General features: G+C 42.0%; 1 protein-coding gene across 9 annotated transcripts in view; it reads right to left on the bottom strand.

Annotated features, from left to right (window-relative positions):
* STARD13 (StAR related lipid transfer domain containing 13) overlaps positions 1–20470 on the bottom strand; it is a 309147-nt gene that overhangs the window by 9189 nt on the left and 279488 nt on the right. For all 9 annotated transcript variants that reach the window (XM_071804769.1, XM_071804759.1, XM_065829818.2 and 6 more), the window contains 7 exons: positions 14526–15904; positions 12900–13073; positions 10683–10842; positions 6478–6676; positions 3219–3426; positions 2186–2300; positions 1186–1407 (listed from right to left, as the gene is read on the bottom strand). In XM_071804769.1, coding sequence (XP_071660870.1) covers positions 1186–1407; positions 2186–2300; positions 3219–3426; positions 6478–6676; positions 10683–10842; positions 12900–13073; positions 14526–15904 — 2457 coding nt within the window. The remainder of the gene's footprint in view (positions 1–1185; positions 1408–2185; positions 2301–3218; positions 3427–6477; positions 6677–10682; positions 10843–12899; positions 13074–14525; positions 15905–20470) is intronic.

Below are 20470 nucleotides of genomic sequence, written 5' to 3' on the forward strand. Positions count from 1 at the left end.
ATTCCCTCCTCTCAGCAGCCACTGCTGGTTTGCAGACCTCTGTTTTGCCATTGCATTTCCAGCAGCCCTGAACCTCACTCTCTGCAGGGAACCCGCAGCACCCTCCTCCTGGCTGCAGCAGCCTGGCTTTCCCTGCAGAAGTGATGGAGCCTGGAACAACTTGAGAAATTTTGATAGAAGTTGCAGACATCAAAAATCTACTGGAAACAAGGACAAGATGATCAGGCATAAAACTGGCCATATGGCTGGCCTGGATAAGTAAAGCAGTGGGCAGCCTGAAGAGGTTTTTTAATACCTATGTTCTGGCTCTGTTCTCCAAACTGCTGGCAAACAACAGGAGATGGTCAGCAACTTTGCCCATCCTCCAGTCAAAGAGCTTACCCAGGTAAAATTATCTCATTTGAAGTCTGAGCTGTCTCTCTGGTTGCCTTGTTTGCTGTATCACTTTATCCATTTTGGAGACCTTAGTTTGCTTTGTGTGACTTTCCTGGAATCTCATACCTGAATCACTGTTACATTACATATTTAACTGCTTTTAGTAGTCTTTAAAAAAAAATGTGTGCCTCACCAGACAGAATCGTAGAATCGTTTAGTTTGGAAACGACCTTTAAGATCAAGTTTAACTGTTAACCTAACAGTACCAAGTCCATCACTAAACCGTGTCCCTGAGCATCACATCTATATGTCTTTAAAACACCTCCAGGGATGGAACCTCCACCATTTCCCTGGGCAGCCTGTTCCAATGCCTGACAACCCTTCCTGGGAAGAAATTTTCCCTAGTATTCAATCTAACCCTCCCCCGGTGCAACCTGAGGCCATTTCCTCTTGGCCCTCTCACTTGCTACTTGGGAGAAGAGACCAACACCCTCCACGCTACAACCTCCTTTCAGGCAGTTGTAGACAGCGATAAGGTCTCCCCTCAGCCTCCTTTTCTCCAGGCGGAACAGCCCCAGTTCTCTCAGCTGCTCCTCATCAGACCTGTGCTCCAGATCATTCAACAGTTTCATTTTGGACACACTCCAGCACATCAATGTCTTTCGTGTAGTGAAGGACCCAAAACTGAACACAATATTCAAGGTGTGGGAAGGGTATGTATTTAGACGTGCAACAAGTCAGGGTGTTCCATAGCTAGGCGGTATTTTGCTTTGTTTTCCTTACTGCTTCTTCCATGTCTCCCCAAATTACCTTTTTGTAGGCAAGCTCTGTGTTCTCTGTACTGGAACATGTAACCCATCCTTTGAATTTCTCTTTTGCTTCTTTCTGGAGATTTTGCATGAGACTTTCCAGGTACATCTGATAGTTCCCTCCTTCCTCATCCACTTGTTTCCCAAGCTCATCCAGGGTGGGAGAACGCACTTCTGCATCCATGTAAGAGTTCCGGGACTGGGCGACCATGTCATGCGGGACCTGTGCCACAGAAAGGAGGGAAAACACACAGGGAAAACCTCCTGTTGAGATCTTTTCCTTACGGCAATGTGTTTCTAGGTTGAGGGAGCATTCAGCATCCAATTGCAATGAGCAATGTAAAAAGGATACCTATTTCTGTCCTTGCTTATTATGCAAGATGTGAAATCAAAGCAGCATAATGAAAGAGTCCACAGCTCAGAATTGCACTACTCATGCAGAACCATATTAGACTAATCCAGTGTCCATCAGTACACATGTGTTATTCCCTCTAGCCCCCAGAAATGTTGCCTTGTGCTTCTGGGGAAGGGAGATCTGAGCATCATCTCTCCTCCATCTGCAGTGAAAGCGGCTGCAGGAATCACTGTATCTCTCTGTGCGATTTTAATTTTTTGCATGACACACAGAAATAAAGTGTATCAGCTTGCCTTTTTGAGATGGCTAAGTTTTAATTGAGATGCTAAAAACATTGTAATAAAATGAAATGTTAAACCATCAGATTTTCATTTTAACTAGAATAAAATTTCCTAATCCAGTAATTTGGGTTGAAAACTGCCACAGAATAATTACCCTGCATTTTTAATAGTTGTGTCTTTGCTAGAAGGGAACAGTCATATAGAAATTAGATAAATAAACTTTAGATGGAGCAAGTTTACAAATAAGTGAGGCACTATCAATCTCTCAGCTAACAGAAGACAGAAAATGTAAGCATAAACATAAATACTTCAAAGGATGCTGCATTATGTTGCCATGAATAATGCCGTTTGAGTCTCTCACTCACCTCAAAAAGTTTGTTGCATTCCATTATCATGTGAGCAAGTCCCTGAGTAGCTGCCAGGTTTTCACTGAGGTCCTTCTGATCTGGCTTCCCTGTTGCATATTTTTTCTGTATTACCCTGTAATTGAATTCAGTGTCTCAGGTAAAAAGAGCTGGATCTTTTTAATATGAGAGCAAACAGCAGCAGGATGTTGAGAACACCAGAGAGAAAAGCCTATCTTTAGGTTTTATTCATTACAAGATAGCTCAGACTCTTGGGCCTTTTTTAAAGGAAAAATGTTTAGCTAAAATATTGTTGAGCCAAAGGTAAAAGCAGGAAAGATTATGCATGTCCTGCATTAGGTGTTTTACATTTTGAAATTAATATTTAACAGGCATGATGTACAGTGGTTTACATTGTTACTGCTTAGAGTGCTTGCTCAGACACTGGTTATACATGTGCATGACCAAGAATCTCAGTGTATTCTGAACTGGATGGGAAGAATAAGTCAGAAGGAACATCAAGTTGACACCACTAATACTTAGCTGGGTTTAGTCGACAGTCACCATGTTACACACCATCTTAACGTGGCCTGAAATAAACCCAGTTTCCCGAGTGGCAGGATGTAGCCAGAAAACGCAGAGTAAAAAAAATGCTCACTGAACCATTTACTTACTAAAATTCTTTAAAACATGGTCAGTCTTTTACTTCAACCAGAGCAAAATCAGGCCCTTTCCCTTCCCAAAAGCCTACATTACTTATGCAAAACTTATTAGTGCCCCATTGCAATTTTGCATGGAGAGTAGTGACTGCATATTCACAGCAGCCAGCCAGGAACACCTGCTGGGCTTGTGAAGAAGCCTTCTGTGTGCGTGCAAGTGTGCTCCTGGCTCTGCAGCGTGGGCTCTCCCCTCTCACTGAAGCCATGCCCTGCATAACATGTGCAGGAAAGCAGATGCTTTGGAAAAATTGTACCCTGCATGCCTTTAGAAATACTGAAAGCATCATTTTTTGCATTAGGAATATGACTACTCGTATTGTTGAGGAGCAATTTACCTCGGTGAGCTTTCTTTCTTCACTATATTGAGATGGAAGAGGGAAGGGGCCAGACAAACAGCCAGGTTCATAGGAGTCATCTGATTCTCCTCCACGGAGGTGACATCACTCAGGAAACACAGCAGGGTCTGCAGAACCTCCCGGTTCTCATCCGACATCAGCATGATGGCTGCCTGCACCGCCTGCAGCCGCTGCTCCTTGGGCACGTCTGGGGAAAAGCAAGGGACGTTCAGGAGGTCAGTTGCGAGATTGCAAGATCAGATAAGGAGGCAGGAACAAGACAGAGTTAGCAGAGGCATTCACACTCTGGGAACAGCTCTCTGAAGAGGCAGATGACAAGGGATGAAGGGTTGAAGCCCAGCTGGTGGTTGGAGGGCTATGGTACTTGCTCCTCCATTGAGCACAGCTCACCCAGCCAGTGTGTGACGTTTCTCTGTTCATTGAAAGGCTTTTCCCCAAGAATGACACTGAACTTCATTTAAAGTTTATGAAGGGAGAGTAGTAGTCAATACTCATATCTGGAAATGATATTTTTTTAGGTTTGTTTGTTTTTTGTTTTTTTTTTTTTTGTCCTCTGGGAAGACAGTTCAAAAGTCTTAGGGAAGCTTTGGGAAAATACTTACACTTGTGTCCTAAACCATAAAAGAGTTTAATGAAAGCAGTAATGGATACACTTAAATGGCATCTCAGACAGATTAATTTCTAAAACTACCATAAGTTTTCTCAGTTTGGACCTGGAGCCCTCCTTTGGGTATTACATACGCTCTATATAATTGAATGGAAGAGGCACAAAAGCAGATCTACAGTACAGGGAACAGCTAGCTTTTAAGATCTGCCTGCTAGCCTTGTACAAGCACTTTATTTTATAAGCTTTCAGACATGAATGACAAACTGAACACACCCAAATGCTTCCAGTTTTCTAGAAGTGGCAAGGCCAGGTCTTTCTGAGAAGTCAGAGGAGCCTTTCCTAAATCCATGTGATGTGTCATTGCTCCCCAGATTGCTTCCTGGTACTCCCTCACCTGGACTGTTGTGCTGGTGGGGCTGAGGCATAGAGAAGACAACAAATCAGGCCTTCAAGTCACAGGTAAACATTAGGCAACTGAGGTTTTTAGGGAAGTAGAGAAAGTTTCATCAATGCTATGCCATATAGACTACTACACTAGTCATCTCACCCCTACTCCTCTGTGTTATAGCAAATCAAGCCATTCTAGATATATGAGAAAGTTCTTCAGTGAGTCAGAAATCCCTTGCCAATATACTAAGAGAGGAAAAATCCTTCCTAACTTCACATTAATGATTTGTTAAACAGGATGAAGGGGAACAAAAACTTCCAGCTACAGAATTATTTAATTGCAGACATTATGAAATACAATTGGTATCCCAGCAATTTGCAACATTTTTCTTTCCGTGAAAGGAGTTTTGTCAGTACCGTCTAAAACAGAAATATATCTGTTGTTGGTCACAAGGAAAAAAAAACCACTGCTACTCATTCTTAATCCAAACATTGGTCTCCAATGTCTACAGAGCCCATCTTTTCCTCTTCCCACCTTGGTTAAAACAGACCCATCCTCAAGTCTTTCTGAAATCCATTAAAGTACTGGTGTAGTTCAAGAAAATATTTCCTAGCACTTTCACCCCCACCTCCCCCCAACAGTCAGTGTAAAGAAGAGTTCTTCAGACTTCCCACTGCAGTTACATGTAGAGTTATAGGGTCAGCCCCTGCCCCTTTTTAGAGCATTTTGTTGTTGGCTAGTAGCAATGTTTCACCGTTCAGCCTTGTGGCTCTTGTGAATTCTAACAATATAACCCTGACTTGGAGATGGGGAGTCCTTCTGGCTACAGACCTAATAACTGTGATGAGCTCGAGGTCTGCCATGTCTCTCTTCCTTTGGCAAGGGGTAGTTTACTGGCAGCGTCTCCTCTGCCAAGGTAGGACATTCCCAATTTTCATCAAGTGATAGTTTAAAGGTGAACATGTCATTCTAGTGGATAATCTCCTTAGCCAGTTCACTATGGAAACAGTTGTGATTGCCATTTTATTAGCACCAAGCATTTATGTTGCTTTTCTGAATAAGCTCATTGATGTGTGGTAGGCAGACATGACCTGCAACTTAGGAGCAAGAAAGAAAAAGAGGAAATGATGGTCCAGGGATAGGCACCATTTCAGTTCACTTGTGGCCCAAGACATCATGTATAACCAAATCCATTAAATTTATTTGTGATGCTGGCTCACATGCAGGTTCACAGCATTTCTCTACCAGCTACAGACACTGCAATGTTAAACACATTAGTGACTATCTGTCACAGGCAGATTTTTACTGTAAAGGGAGGCACGGAATTAACTTAGATTCTTTAGCGTTGGGATTACACAGTATTTAAAAATGGCTTTCCATTGTTTTGGCAGCTGAAACATCTGCAACTGAAAAGACTAGCACTTCTCTTTGGTGCTTCCAATTATTTGGCTTAGGCTGGTTGGATACACTTCTCTGTATCTGCCAGAGCACTGGCTGACTGGACTTCATAATGGACACTGTCAGGAAAAAAACCTCTCATTCCTTCGGCTTTTTAGTGTTTTCCTCATTGTTTATTTCTCCCTCAGTCTGGAGAAGAGATACACAGTCATTTCCTGATCTACAGGGATTTTCATCATTCTGATACATTTGAGTCTCAGATTTTGCTGAAGACTGAAATGAAGAAATCTTGTTTTTTTTTTCTCTTTCTCCATGAGATCTTTACATAGAAGCTGAGGATGTAAACAAAGGCAGCTTGTTGCTTTCATGTACATTTTATTAACTATAATGAAAAGGCAGATCACAGCAAGGAAGGGGACTGCACAGGTCAAGTTCCACTTTTCCATGCCCAGAAGACTCACTTGTAGTGAGACGCCCACATGAAATGGGCCCACAGTTTAAAGAAATCTGAAAAAAAGCATGATTCATCACACTTTTTATGTCCACGGTAGCCCATCTTTCTGGTTGCTTTCTGATTGTGAAGATGCTATTTTCAAACCCCCTCAAGATCTGCACACTGTCTTTCCATTAAATTTGCTAGTATTTTGACAATGAAGCCTTCAGAGAGTTCTAAATATCTCTCAGTGAAACATTTTGAAGGCAGAGAGATTCTTTTATACCTCTCAAAACCGAGCAAAGGGAACCCCACCCAGTGTTAACATACAAAAACTATTTACAATATATTATTAAGTAATACATATTATTTGTAATTATTTGTTTGTAGTAATAAAAATATCACAACTTACATTGATAGATGTGTAGAAATGTCTCTCCCAGCTTACTTGTAAGGAGAGGTTCTGGCAAGTCCCTAAAAAATTGCTTCACCATGTCTGCCACATCATATGCTGACTGGTCTTCATAGCTGACGTTCTCTGGGGAGCTCTCATTCATCTGACGTAGGGCCTGGATTCGGGATTTCACTCCAGATTTTCGAAACAGACCCACCTAAAAAGTCACCATGTTAAATCGAGTTAAAAAAACACCAAACAGTTACTTAAAGAATATTTATATTAAGAAAAAAAACTCCACCGTTAGATGGAACTTTAGTGATGACCAAAGCTTGGGTTGCTTATTTTACTCTACACAAGAACAAGAGAAACATGCAAATGTGATGGTCATGACTTGTCTACAGTCTCATAGGCAAGTACATGGTCTCATACTGGAACTGCGAGAGTTAATAACACTGCTGCTCTGCATCTCCTCCTAAAGGGAGAGCTCAGGGTACATGTGTTTTCCCTGCTGCTTGAAGAGTTTAAGCAAGATGCTCAGCTGATACAAATCAGCATGACTTGCTTGGCTTGGGTGACTGTCTGTTGATTTACTCCAGCTGAGAATCTGGTTCTTCATGTTTATTTGGACAGATATTTTGAGGACTAACAAGAAAATATTATGCTCAGCTAAGTAATAAATGCTGTGGCAAAAAATGAGTACATCCTGGTAGAACTTCAAAATCAAGACCAAATCTATTTTTTATCCTTCCTGCTCTCTGCTTCCAACCAGTTCCCCCAAATCCCACTGAAACACCCAGTTCAAAAGCGGGGGTCACAGAGGGATTACTTGTGCAGTGTCGCTAAGATGCATTTTTATCCTGTTTTCTTTCCATTCTAAAGGAAGCGGTAATTCTTCAAATGATGTCTTCATGGCAGTGCTGCCCTTTTGTGTCCTTCTAACCAGTGGAATTCCCCTGGGGTGAATTCCTGGGCCTCAATCACATTATTCATTCCCAAGTGAGTTCACAGTGTTTCATCTGCAAAGTGTTAGCACTGTTTTCCCTCAGTTTTGCAGGGGAAAAGGTGAAATATTGAGGAAGACCTATGAAAAAGCCACATTTCAGGTTTGGAGTTACAGACTTGTGTTCCTCGTGCCCGCTGTCTCGCTGGTGGTCTGTTCAGCTTTCTGCGTGGCACAGTCCACCAACAAAAATGTGTAAAGGCAAGGAAATAATGCCTTTTGGCCTTCCTCTCCTCACCTCTGCCAGCACAGAGTTTGTGTAGGTACTTCCTCTCCCTAGAACACTTCCCATGCTCAGAACATGGTATTTAGGACTTCCGTTAACTTGCACATTCATGACACTAATTATACACTATGCAGCAATGTGAGGGGACATATTTATTTAAATGGAGATGAACTGCTACACCAGACTGGCTGTGAGTGGTTCTTCTGCTGTGTGTTCTTATTGGTGAATTTAGCATTGCCGGGGTGCCATATTTATACGTAAGAAATAGAGAATTGGCATGCGCCCTGTGTACATGCTGGTGCACTTTATTTCTGACAAGAGAATATAAGAAAGAGCATCTGGTGCTTTTCATCTGGTTTTCTCTTTCCCTTTCTCTTCTTTTTAAATCCCTTTTCATCTTAGAAATGAGTGCCGAAGATGCAGAAGGACCCATGCTAATTCCGTCCAAAATATACAGTTTTGGCATGTGGTAGATAAATGTGAGAGCAGAGACTCAGTTCTTTGCTTTTGATGGAAAGTGTCCTTGCTGGTACAAAGAACCTTTAAAGACTTCCAGCTAAGACTGATTTAAGAGGTCAGACATCAAATCTCACCTGCAGAATCTCCTGCTGCACATAATTCTGCTAGTTTTGATTTCTATTTTTGTTTAATGGTATTTATCCACACTCCTATTTCCCTTTTTCTTGGAAATAAATCATAATTAATGAAAAGAGGACAGTTCTTCACTTCATAGAAAAAGATGTTTTAGGCTCTGTTCTGTGATATTACAGACTCATTCTGTAAATAAGATGGGACTATAAATCCAGTGACTTATCAAGCAGTTGGTCTGGCCCAATATCTTTATTATCCTCATGCTGTGGATCATCTGCTCTGCAAGTAGCTGTATGATGCATGACAGAAATAAAGATGCAGCTGACAAAGGTGAAGCAGTTTCTATTTCACAAGTTGAAACTGAATAATACAAAATATGGGGAGGCTCCTCACACAATCTCTTAAGACGTTTCAGTGCCAGGAGCCAGACGTTACAATGATTTAGAGCAACCTCAACTTTACCAAGCTCTGATCCCGTTCAGGACTGTAGCCTGCCTTCTGCAGTGCATGGAACAGACGCATAAGAAAGTTGCTGGAGGAGACCGGAGGCTGCTCAGACCTCTGGCCAGTCATTAGGAGACTTTGAATTAAATGGGAAAAAATGGAGTGACTGTAAAGCAGAGAAGCAGAATTGCCTGGAGGTTTTTGGCCTAGAAAGGTTTTTGGTGGAAAGATATTTTAAATGGTCCCAATCTGTACGTGCCCTTCATTTTCTATTCAATATTTTCCCAATTCCCCTCAAAGTGGAAACTCAAACTGAGTTGAAATGGTCCTTCATGTAGCTCTGATGCTTCCCAGCAACTAAACCCTTCTTCTTAGAGTGGATATTTGTCTGAAACTGCCCATAGACATTCCTTTGGACCGCCTCAAATCTCTCAAGAACTTTTTCTTTCTCTTTGGTTTCACCCTCCCTTTTGCTTTCTCCCTTCCTCTCTTTTCTCTTTCCTCCTATTGCTCTACCACTTATCTCATGAACCCATCCATATCCCCACATCTCCTTTTCCTCATACTCGGGCAAGTGTCTCCTCCTCCACTCCCATCACTGATTCCAGTCTTGCTGCATCACTTTTCTTCCTATGCTGAGTTTCCTCCGTCAGTACACAAACCCAGATTACCAAAGCAATAACCAGGCACATTAACTACTGAATATATTGCTTCTCATTGTCTCTATTCATTTTCTCCTTCCATCCCCTATTAATGCACTTCCAACAGGCTATTCCTCACACTCCTCAACTCCTGTACAACATATGGTAGAGAGAACTCATCTCACCTCACTTTTGACATCTAGGAGTTAGATGTCAAGGTCTGACCACCACAGGATGTCTTTACAGTCAACAGAGAGAAAGGATAGGAAGCGCCTGGGTCTCCCCCTGGCTGTAGAGGGAAATGGCTGTGATTCACTGCTAGGCATTTAATATTTAGACTTCCCTTTTGGAGATGATGACTGTCACCCAGCAAAACAACCTGAACAGCAACCAGAATGGTAATCAGAAACTGGAAATATTCAGAACTGACCACTTCCACTCTTTTTGTGTGCTCAGAGCCAGGAAAGCAACAGAGTCTATGGAGTAAAATGCTCTTTGCTCCTTTTGAACTTAGGACTATCTAAAAGCAGCTACAGAAGAGGTCATATGACATGAAGTCAATAATAACAGAGGACTGAACTCAATCAGCCAGGGGGTTTCTCCCAGTCCTATTTTCATAAAGATACATCTCCTCATCCTTAGGGGAATAACAAGAAAAATATGACTGGTATGTCCCTGCTCTGTGGCTAAAGGGAATCAAAAAGTCTGAAATACTTTGAGCATGAGGGTCTCCCAGCTGGCTTGTTCCAGCTAAGAACACTATAAAAGGAAACGTACCCTAATGGCTTTGGCATTGAACCCCTGCTGACCTAACTCTATCTGGATATATCTGACTTTGTCAACAGAATACTTCAAATATTTTGCTGAGTTTGCTCTCTATTCTTGGACTTTTCTTTCTTTGCTAAGCAAATAAAACCTTTTGTACCATATCTTGTGAAATGGTGAATGCAGTTAACCCTCAGCAGCAACAGTCATGCATAAGCAGTGCAGGTATGGCTAGAAGCTGGGAGTGCTGAGCTCTGATTCAATAGATACAAAGATCTCATGTCATTCTTTGAGGTAGGCTATTGCATACAAATCAGCAGGGCTGTTAAAGCTACAAGAATTCAACAGATTAGCTGGATACAAATCTCAAAATGGCAAACCATTAGTATTGGCAGCAGGTATCAGATCACCAGAGGAGATCTGGGCCCAACATGAGATAGAACAATCTTCAAATAATTGTGATACTAAGTACAAAAAGGTTCACTATCGCTAGCCTAGGGTGGCTTTTTAGAAAAAAAAAAAATCAACTGAGTTCCTGGAGTAAAGTTCATACCTGATCTAGACAGTTGCTCCGTAAGTAGTGTAGCGCTTGCTGTATACTCTGAGGAAGAGGCTGCCCTGTTCTCTGGACGTGAACTATCAGAGGCACACCAAAGACGTTCTTGTCCTTGTAGTCAGGGACTTTCATCCTCTTCATGAACTTTGGCACAGACCTGGAAATTAACATGAACAGCCTGCATGAAAATATCAGAGTGTTTACAGTCTCTCTGAGTAACACTGCTGGCAGAAGCTGGTAACTGGGGCCACCTCCTTTTTCATAAAGATGGTGAAAAAATGTTTAATGCACAACACAGGGAAACTTTACAATCTGTATAACTGATGAATTTCTTGACAACTTTTATAAGAAGATGGCCTCTGGCTCTAAGACAGAGCGTAACAACCTGCTCTAACAAAAAAACTTCTATTATGCAGTTATCACTCAGCTGAAGCCAACATGGTCTAAAGCATCCATTAGAAACTTAAAAGAACAGCACAGCAAAGCATAGTGGAAAGCATATCTGAGAGAAAAGGAGGTTCTGTCCTCGAACACGCTGAAAGATTTCTATACTACCAGTTACATGATTTAGCATTTCTATTGACTAACAATTTACAGTAATAAATGATGGTGAGTAATCCCTATGTGCCAGGCTCATCCCTGGTGTTACATGATTTATTCTACTTGAGTAACTTAAGTGAAGCTGACAAGCTTACTTTCTTCCAAAAATGATGGTGAAAATGAGAACAAACCAGATTCCCTTTGTGGGAGTCATGACTGCAGTGGAATTAAAAAAAAAAAAAAAAAAAATTAAAGAAGGATGAATACGACCTGAATGTGACAAAGATTTTTCTCATCTGTGTGGGAAGGAGATAAAAGTTGGATTAAATGACCTACTGAAGGAGTATACCATATAACTTTACAACTGTTTAGAGTCCCACTCTTATAAATCCTTAGATACTGATTATAAAAACTGAAGAAATATTTGTCAGGAGGGAAAATGTCTGCGTGAACAGCAGGCTATAGAATTTGTTCTGTTCTAGTCTGCTTAGTTGGAGTTGGTTCAGGTGAGATTCATTTCAGTGCAGACACTGTCAGCTAGCCAAAGGGAGCTGCACCAAAGGAAAACAGCGATCTGAGGGTTCGTCTGGTTGAATTTTAGCTCTCTAATGGAGATTTAGAAGGAGTTAGCAGTCCAGAAAGCCTCTACATGAACTATGGAGCAAGGCACCTCTGGAGGGTGACCCCAACCCCAAGCGTTGGATAGAATGATCTGCCTTTGGAGTTGCCTGTATTTTTCCACTGACCACAGACAGCCGACCTGACTTTTTTGGATTAGATTTATAACTTCTTGGAATGGCTGATGTCAGTGAGGTGAATCTCACATGTAGTCCCTCTATCTGTTTTTCCATTTCTAAAGGAAAACTTGTCTTATCTAGCTCACAGCTGAATTTAGTGGGATTTTGGTGAAGTGCTTTGAACATGGAAATTACAATGTAAATGTCAAGTCATATTATTTTTGGAATCGGTGTCTCTGCGTATTAGGGAAAGTTTCTGTTATCCTTTTGATTATTTCTCAGATACTTCTAATCTCTTATCTATGCCCACTTCTATTCCAGTATACTTCAGTCTGTGTGGCCCATCAGGGTTCATATACCACTAAACATGCCAATTTCTGTAGCCAGTTGGCAACATCCATGTCCATCTGCTCTTCACACCACACTCTGAGTGACCAGTTTGCTCTTACAGGTGCTATGGCAAGTCCAGGACTGCGCTAAAGCTTACATCTTTTGATCTGCTGAGAAAAGTCCTGTAACTGTTCTAACCCTTCTTTTAAAGCACAAACAAACCAATATTGAATACATGAAGTATCATCAGCAGCTGCTTCTTTTCAAATCACAAAATGAATTCTGGGGAAGACCTACTATAAACATTTCCTACTTTTAATCACTCTCTCCTACTCCAGTTTATTCTTCTGGTACTGGAGTGTTGTTAGAGAGGCTGGGGTTGTCTCTCTGTTAGAGCACAGGAGTGAAGTCAGATCTCCAGGATCTATTCTGACTTTACCACCAAGTCACTACGCAGAAATAGATTAAAGTGGACAGTTTCGAGTTCTACAGCTGAAGTAAATTGTTCTTCCTAATTGCATTTACTGAATTTACTATGAGAATAACAGAATTAGGAGAAACTATTCTTCCTAAAAATAGCTCTCTTTCAGTTACTGATGGCACTCACCAGGTCCAGCCATGTTTATTTGACATGGAGTACTTTTCCATGATGGCAGTAAGACGAAGCAGAGAGAACTTTTGCAGTAGATTCAGTTGGGCTGCTGACTGATTGCTGATGTGAAGGGACGCAATGGAGTGGCTCAGGCGATGAGAGATTTGGAAACTATGCCATCGTAACCGCCTTTAGCAAAATAAACAATAGAAAAATCAGATGACAGTTTTAACTGAGCAGAAAAAGATGGTACACTGTGAGATAGTGCTAGAACACAGATAGACATAGAACACACATAGAACACACATAAACATTTATACACATTATGGCTCATGGTGTGTCAACTGAAAGAAAATGTAGCTTGGAGGCAAATAAAACAATTTGCTCAGCCTCTTTAGTTTTGGAAATGCCGAAGGTTTGATTTTTTTAACGTTAGATTCACAAGTGGGTCTGGGTCTCATCCATGCGCTCAGGGAAGCGGTGCTGCCTGCTGCGCCCTTCAGCACACACATTTCCAACAGGATGTGGGAGATCCAGAGTCAAATGCTCTGTCCCTGACTCAGAACCGGGGCTGGATGCCTGGTCCCTCACCTCCCAGGGGACCAGCCTGACCACAAAGGTATTTGGAGATGAGGTTCTCCAAATATCTCTATTATTAAACACTGAAGGATTTTTGGAGAAGGGATTGAACCCTGTGTCTCCTTGGCAAGAGCCATAACCACCAAACTGTTGAGCCACTCACATCTTCTCTTTACTCCAATGCATTTCTCCATATACCGGATACATTGGAAAAAACCTTATTTAAGTTTCTTGTTTTGCTAAACATGAGCTCTGGCTCAGATCCTAAAATCTTTGGCACTGCTCATTTACTCAGTAGTTTCCTCGAGTTCACTTGCTTGTGATGGTTGCAGGCAAGCACAGGCAGCAGTAAACCATGGCATGGCAGAATCCTCTGAGAGGATGTGACAAGACTGATGACAGATCAGAAAATACCAAGTATTTTCTCACTGCTTTTGCACATACAAAGTCACCCTATACACACCGCAGTATGGATCCACAAAGGCCTTTACCTGGGACCATCCTCCCTTGGCTCAAGAGGAACTCATCCCTCTGACTTAAAACAGATCTGCAAACTGTTAACAAAATCCTGCTTTTCTATTTTATTAAGAAGTTAACTGTATACCATCATTTCACTCTGTCACATAAGGAACTGAGGCAGGGTAGGGAAATTCTCTTTGAGCACAAAGAGACAGATTTTTAAAGCAGACAAGTGCATAAAAAAGTGCACAAGGCTACCGATGCATAAATACTGGGGTGCACAGCTTAGAAGACAAAAAATTGAAAATTTATCTCACAGCTTATGCAGGGTCCTACTATGCAATCTATGGATCAAGAGAGAAAAAAAAAGCGCCTTAGTTTGCTTTATTAATCCAATTCTCCATTCTTTCCACATAATAACTTGCATAGCGGGATGTCCCTTCTCCCAAAATCCCACCCTTCCCTGGGAAGCCCCCATCCCCATACAGGATGAATACAACTGTAATGGTATCCTGCACCTTCTGAGTGTCAGGCTGAGAGCTTCTGGTTTGTTGTATTGTATTTCACGGTCTATGGACTTGTGTATGAAATTTTGCTACCTACCTGCTTGGTCTTGTGAGTGATGCTCCTACCCCAGAGTCTCTCCTGTCCCTGGCACCAGTGGCTTCAGATTCATTCAGGGATGTTCCATCTCTATCCATGTCACTTGGTGTGGTCCGGCCATCAGAGACAGAGTTTCCTTCAAAATCAAGTGTGATCTGTGTGGGCGACTGGAAAGGCAACGACGGAGGCTCCCTGACCGCTACATCATCAACCGGCAGACCTGGCAACACATTCTTCGACCAGCCATCTACTACCTCCTGGAGCCCATTGACATGTTGCAAAATGTCATCTAAATGAGGAAAAAGGACATCTTTCTCTAAGTCCAGGAGGTCTCCAGTACTAGCATACAAGTGGGAACCTGGCACATTGTCATAAATACTAATTCTGCTCTCTTTAGGACAGCAAGACATCAATCCAGACTCTTTTGGAGTAGAGCAGTTCTGCTTTCCCAAAGAGATGCTGCCTGTCCTCCAGTTTACACTGTTACTGTTGTCTGTAGGTGAGAGGCTTTCAATGGAAAGTGCCTTTGGGAATGTCCCTGGTTTATGATCCTTGGGAATATGTACAACCAAGTTCTCTTGGGAATGAAATTCATTTTTGCGGTTTTGGTCCACCACTTGCCGTAAGGCTGTTCCTGCCAGAACATCTAGGTCCTCCAGGTACATCCCGCCTCTCTTGTTTGCTTCATAGCATTTGCGTTCCTTCAAACATGGTGTGCTCACCCCGCTGCTGCTGTTTTCAGACTGACTGCTGTCACTGCTGGATTTGACAGAAAAGGAAAGCCCTCTTTTGACTGAATCTTTTCCTAAGTTTTGCAGATCGCCATTGACTATCTGTACACAGTGCATGTCTTTCAAGGATTTTGGCTCATACTGGAGAACAGGTCCACTTATCTCTAAAGGACCCGTTCTTCCGGAGCCTTTTAGTTTTCCATGCACACCTTTTGCTTTTAGTGTCTCCATGCGTTTTAGAAAGGTTTTTGCTTTGGTTCGTGTTGGTTTCTCATTCTTCAGGTTGTCCTTGGGGGACAGGGCGGTGTTTATCACAGTGGAGTCTTGCAGCAGTGTGCCTTCTACATCGTACTGGCCAGAGCAGTCACAGGTCTCCCTGGCAGTGCTGCCGACGCCAGACTGACTCCTGTTGTCACTTCCCCCACTGCTCTCGCTGTGAATAGATGAGACCTCGGGTTCACTCAGATCTGTAAGGACGCTTTCGCTGCTTGTTGTATTTTTCATTTTAATGTCCCCAGAAGATCCATGTCTGTCTGATCGGTGAAGCAAAGCATCAATGTCGTCCACTCGAGACCATCGTCTGCTGGTTCTTTGGAAAGTCCATTTATTACTGATAGCACAAAGGTCTTCTTCATCTGAATCTTCACTCTGGAAAACAGCAAGTGGCATATGTTAAAAGCAGGTGCTTTTACTTGTTATTTGAATTAGTGTGACTGTGCTGTTCCATGTGAGCAACAGGTGGTAAAGTCTCCCTGAACCTGAAAGATTGGTCATCAGTTCTTGCATTACAGCCTCATTCATCTAATTGTAGAGACTGCAGTAAGCACCTTAACAAGTAAGACTTAAAAGACAACTTGATGTTAGGGAGCTCAAGAGTCTCATCAGTGCCTCTCGGCTTCCGCAGGGCAGATTGCCTGTGCACTGAGCTGTGCAGGACTGATGCTCACAGTGACTGTTTAGAAAAACAAAAGGTTTCGGAAGGTCCAAGTAGAGGTTTCCTGACTTGCAGGGGTGGTGTTAAGATACAGTAAACACTGGGAAGTAGCTGGGTACTACAGCAGTGTGAGCCAGTTAAGACCGAAATGATTCTATTCTTCTATTCTATTCTATTCTATTCTATTCTATTCTATTCTATTCTATTCTATTCTATTCTATTCTATTCTATTCTGTTCTGTTCTGTTCTGTTCTGTTCTGTTCTGTTCTGTTCTGTTCTGTTCTGTTCTGTTCTGTTCTGTTCTGTTCTTTCTCAGAGACACCCCAAACTTGAGGTCCCCCAGCCTGCCCCCTGACCTCTCCTGAGGCAGCAGCAGCCCCACGGCCCTTCCTGGTCTCACCCCTCAGCCTGGGGAACTGGAGTTGTGCTCTATTCTATTCTATTCTATTCTATTCTATTCTATTCTATTCTATTCTGTTCTGTTCTGTTCTGTTCTGTTCTGTTCTGTTCTGTTCTGTTCTGTTCTGTTCTTTCTCAGAGACACCCCAAACTTGAGGTCCCCCAGCCTGCCCCCTGACCTCTCCTGAGGCAACAGCAGCCCCACGGCCCTTCCTGGTCTCACCCCTCAGCCTGGGGAACTGGAGTTGTGCTTATAGTTAGGCAGCTCCAGGAACTACTCTGCAATGCAAACAACATGTGCCTTGGAAAAAATAAATGGATAAAAAAGCTCTCCTTATGACATTTTTCTCATCTATTTGCTCAAACAAAAAGGATACATCTTCAGCATGAAGCATGCAGTCAGTGTCAAACTCACTGTTCTCTGAGGATGTGAACCCCACAGCTGCTAATGAGTACCCTTCCCTTGACTTTGAACTGGGTTTATACTGCATTATTTTTGTACATTTGTTCTAAAGCAGAACAAACTAACTTCACCTACATGACATCCAAACAGCTCTTCACATTCTTGGAAGCAGTGTGAAGGCAGTGAAATATGACAGGCTGTCAGACTAGAATGAGGTGCTAAACCAGAAGTACTATTTTGGGACTGGAAAAACTCTCCTTTTAAAAGTCTATTATTAGAAGTGTTTTTCTATGAAGTTTTGATGGTAAAGTTATCTCCCATCTCTGACTAGCTCTCTGCTGGCCTGTTTAATTGAAAAAGGTAAAACAATTTTTACCAGAATCCCAAAAACCTTAAATAATGTGAAACCTCAAAAGATGCAGATTTGGATCAGTAGTGTGCCAGGTCTCACTAATGCCATAAGCTTTTGTCAGTTTATCACTTCAGGTTGGCCAGCTGTTTTAGATCATGTCCAAACCATAAAATAAAATATAGCTATGAATTCTTGAGTTTAGTAATTCCTTTTTAATCCGTTAACAGTGAGGTGTGCAGCTGAAGTTCATTCACAGAAATGAATGGAGATTTAAGTTCTGTAGCTAGCTAGACAGAAAAATTAAGCAGGTAGTGAATCGACAGGAAAGGGGCTAGAAAAGGCTAATACTGCTTTGGCGATTGTGTCTGCAGGGGAGAAATGGCACACCAGACAGCTCTATCTTGGTTTCAGCTCCACAGTTTGCTGTATGCATACACAGACTGAAGGACTGCACAGACTCAGACACTTAAAAATCCAGCTATTGTGGTCTTAGTAGTGCCACAAAGTAGATATTTTAAAAACCATAATGGTATGTACTTCCAAATATTTAGTAGTGGTAATTATATCTACAAAGCATTCCACTGCTGAAGCACTGATGGCATCAGCCAATAGGATAAAATTTTACTTTTTTATTTGTTGTACATCCCAATATGCCAAAGGGACCTTAAAGAAGATTCTTGGCTGACATAGATCCCTGTAGCTGCACTGACATTACTGTATGAACTGACAGGATTTAGCCTGAATTTCCTACAAGCTGGAATCAATTAAACTAGCCAAAGTGGAAGAGACATTGTAAAAAACAGCAAAAGGAGAGCACAGAGTAGGAGACAGAAATAAATGTAAATTCAGTACTTTAAATCACTTTTAGAGGAAAAAAAGTTTTAAGATTTTTTAAAAAATAGAGATGAGCAGAAATGGATATTGATAATAAAAAGTTTTGCCCCTAACCACAACAAAGATAGGATTGCATTCTGCCCAAGAGCCAGTCAGAAAATATAGAGTTTTTGGTGCTGAAATTTGCAGCTAAAAGAAGAAGAAAAAAAAAGAAGTTTAGCTTTTTGGGGTTTGTTTGTTTAATTTTTTTTTTTTGGTAATGAAACATGCTTGTGTTTCATCAGAAGCAAAATCAGACAAATGAAGTATCTGGATACTGAAATGCTGCCATGGTGACTCACTCCAAATTCGGCTGCACTGCGAGTCCTGTGACATAATGTGCTTTTCTTTTGATGGAATCAGTAGAAATTCTGGAAGCCACGAACATCCTGAATGACCTACTGTTCTTGTTAGATATAAGAGTACCCTGACAAACAAGACTGTCCTAAAAAAATGCAGAGCACTTTGCCAACTGACATGTCACCATCTATGGGGACAGTGGATCAAGAGTAGGTCTGAAAGCAACAATTCATCTTACGCAGGCGGAGCAGGCATCTTGTAACTGTGACTATATACTTCTACTGACCTTGGGTGAAATCAAGTGCATGGCTTTGGAGCATATTCAAAAGTCCATTTAATACCATTATGTTTGGGAAGACGAGAAGGGGCAAGTTTCTCGAGGAGTGACTGATAACATTTGCCAAAGAGAAAGAGGTTTTGATTCACAGATTTGTCACAGTTGATTTAAAATAGTACAGCTTTTTGACTGAGGGATGTACATTCCTGAGATACAGAGGGATGCTAACAAAAGGCAAAAAACGGGTTTATTTGCGGTGGAATTCTGCCACATTTTTCCAGCTGGGGGCAGGAATTCTCATAAATCGACAGCTGCAGAAGGCAGTTAATCCAAAGGCTAATCTCTGTCTGTCCAAATCGCTTACAGACATATTTGCAGCACATACACGAGGATTTCTGTATGCATGTCGATGAGGCCAGCAGGAAGATAGCAGCCCACAGTGTGAACGGTTTGGGTGGGAGCGCGGGCTGGGGAAGCACTCACGCCGTGCTGGCTTTCACAAAACCTTGCCTAGTAGCTCGCTTGGCCATATTTTGTTAAATCTCTCAAGCAGCTGCAAGCCTGCTATCCTGAACCTCCAAAGCAACCTGATTTTGCATTTCATTGTTTAGATCACCATAGAGAGTATTAGGGAAGGCAGTATCTGCAGCAAAAATAAGTGTACTTGGTTCAGTGTTCAATTCCAGCCCCAATTTCCAGCTTTTACACTTGCATTTAGGTTTACGTCTGTCAGCAGTCTCTCCTCCCCAGTCTCTTTCCCCTGTTCTCCTCTCCCCTACGTTCTCTTCTGCTTTCACATGCTGTGGATCTGTCATCCCAAATCTTCTTCCTCTCCTCTTTCTCTACATTTTTTCTGTGCTCTGCTTCTCTCTGGCCTCGTGCAGGTAGGGACCCAACCAACTTCTATACCCCTGAAAGTGCCAAGTAGGGCATTCTCACTTCCATTAGCAAATTAATGGTCATCTCCAAGGAGAGCAGTTGAGGGCTTCAATTCATTGAGAACAGGAAGGAGTAGCAGCAAAAGTTAAAACAAATATAACAACAAAATCCTCGGTTTTTTAATCCAACATAGTCAGACACTTAAAAAAAACAAGCAAGAAAGCAAGCAAGCATACATACCTCACACCAAACCCAAAATAGTTGTTGAAGAGAAGAAGGACAGGAACTAAACAGAACTTTCAGAGGACAATCAGCATTCACCTATATGTTGCTTTTTGTAATTCTGTCTCTTGTGCAACTCCCGTATCTCTGCTTGAGCACAAGTACATGAGCACATGGACATAAACCAGCCATTGCTCCAAGCAGGTCAACAACACAATCGATTGAGTTAGCTTTTGCTGAAGGACCTCTGCTTCCTCCTGTGGTGCCTACCTGCCCAAATCATGAAGTTATTGTATAGTCAGGGGATTTTACTGTTCCTTCTCCCAGGTGTTATGTACGTGTTTGGTGTGGAAAGTGTTGGCACTTATCAAAGACAAGAAAAACCCATAAGGTCTGAAGCAGTGAAGAGAAGTGGTCCCCATGGCTCCAGTAAATGGACAAAACGCAAACTAAAGAGGCTATAAACATAGAAGAACAAATGGGCCTGTGCCGAAGGCAGAATATCCGGACATTAAAACCATTCTTTGTTCAAGTTGCCTCAAAGAGTGAATAGAGTATGAATAGACTGCATCTGC

Source organism: Patagioenas fasciata, chromosome 1, assembly GCF_037038585.1.
Source record: "Patagioenas fasciata isolate bPatFas1 chromosome 1, bPatFas1.hap1, whole genome shotgun sequence".
NCBI lineage: Eukaryota > Metazoa > Chordata > Aves > Columbiformes > Columbidae > Patagioenas > Patagioenas fasciata.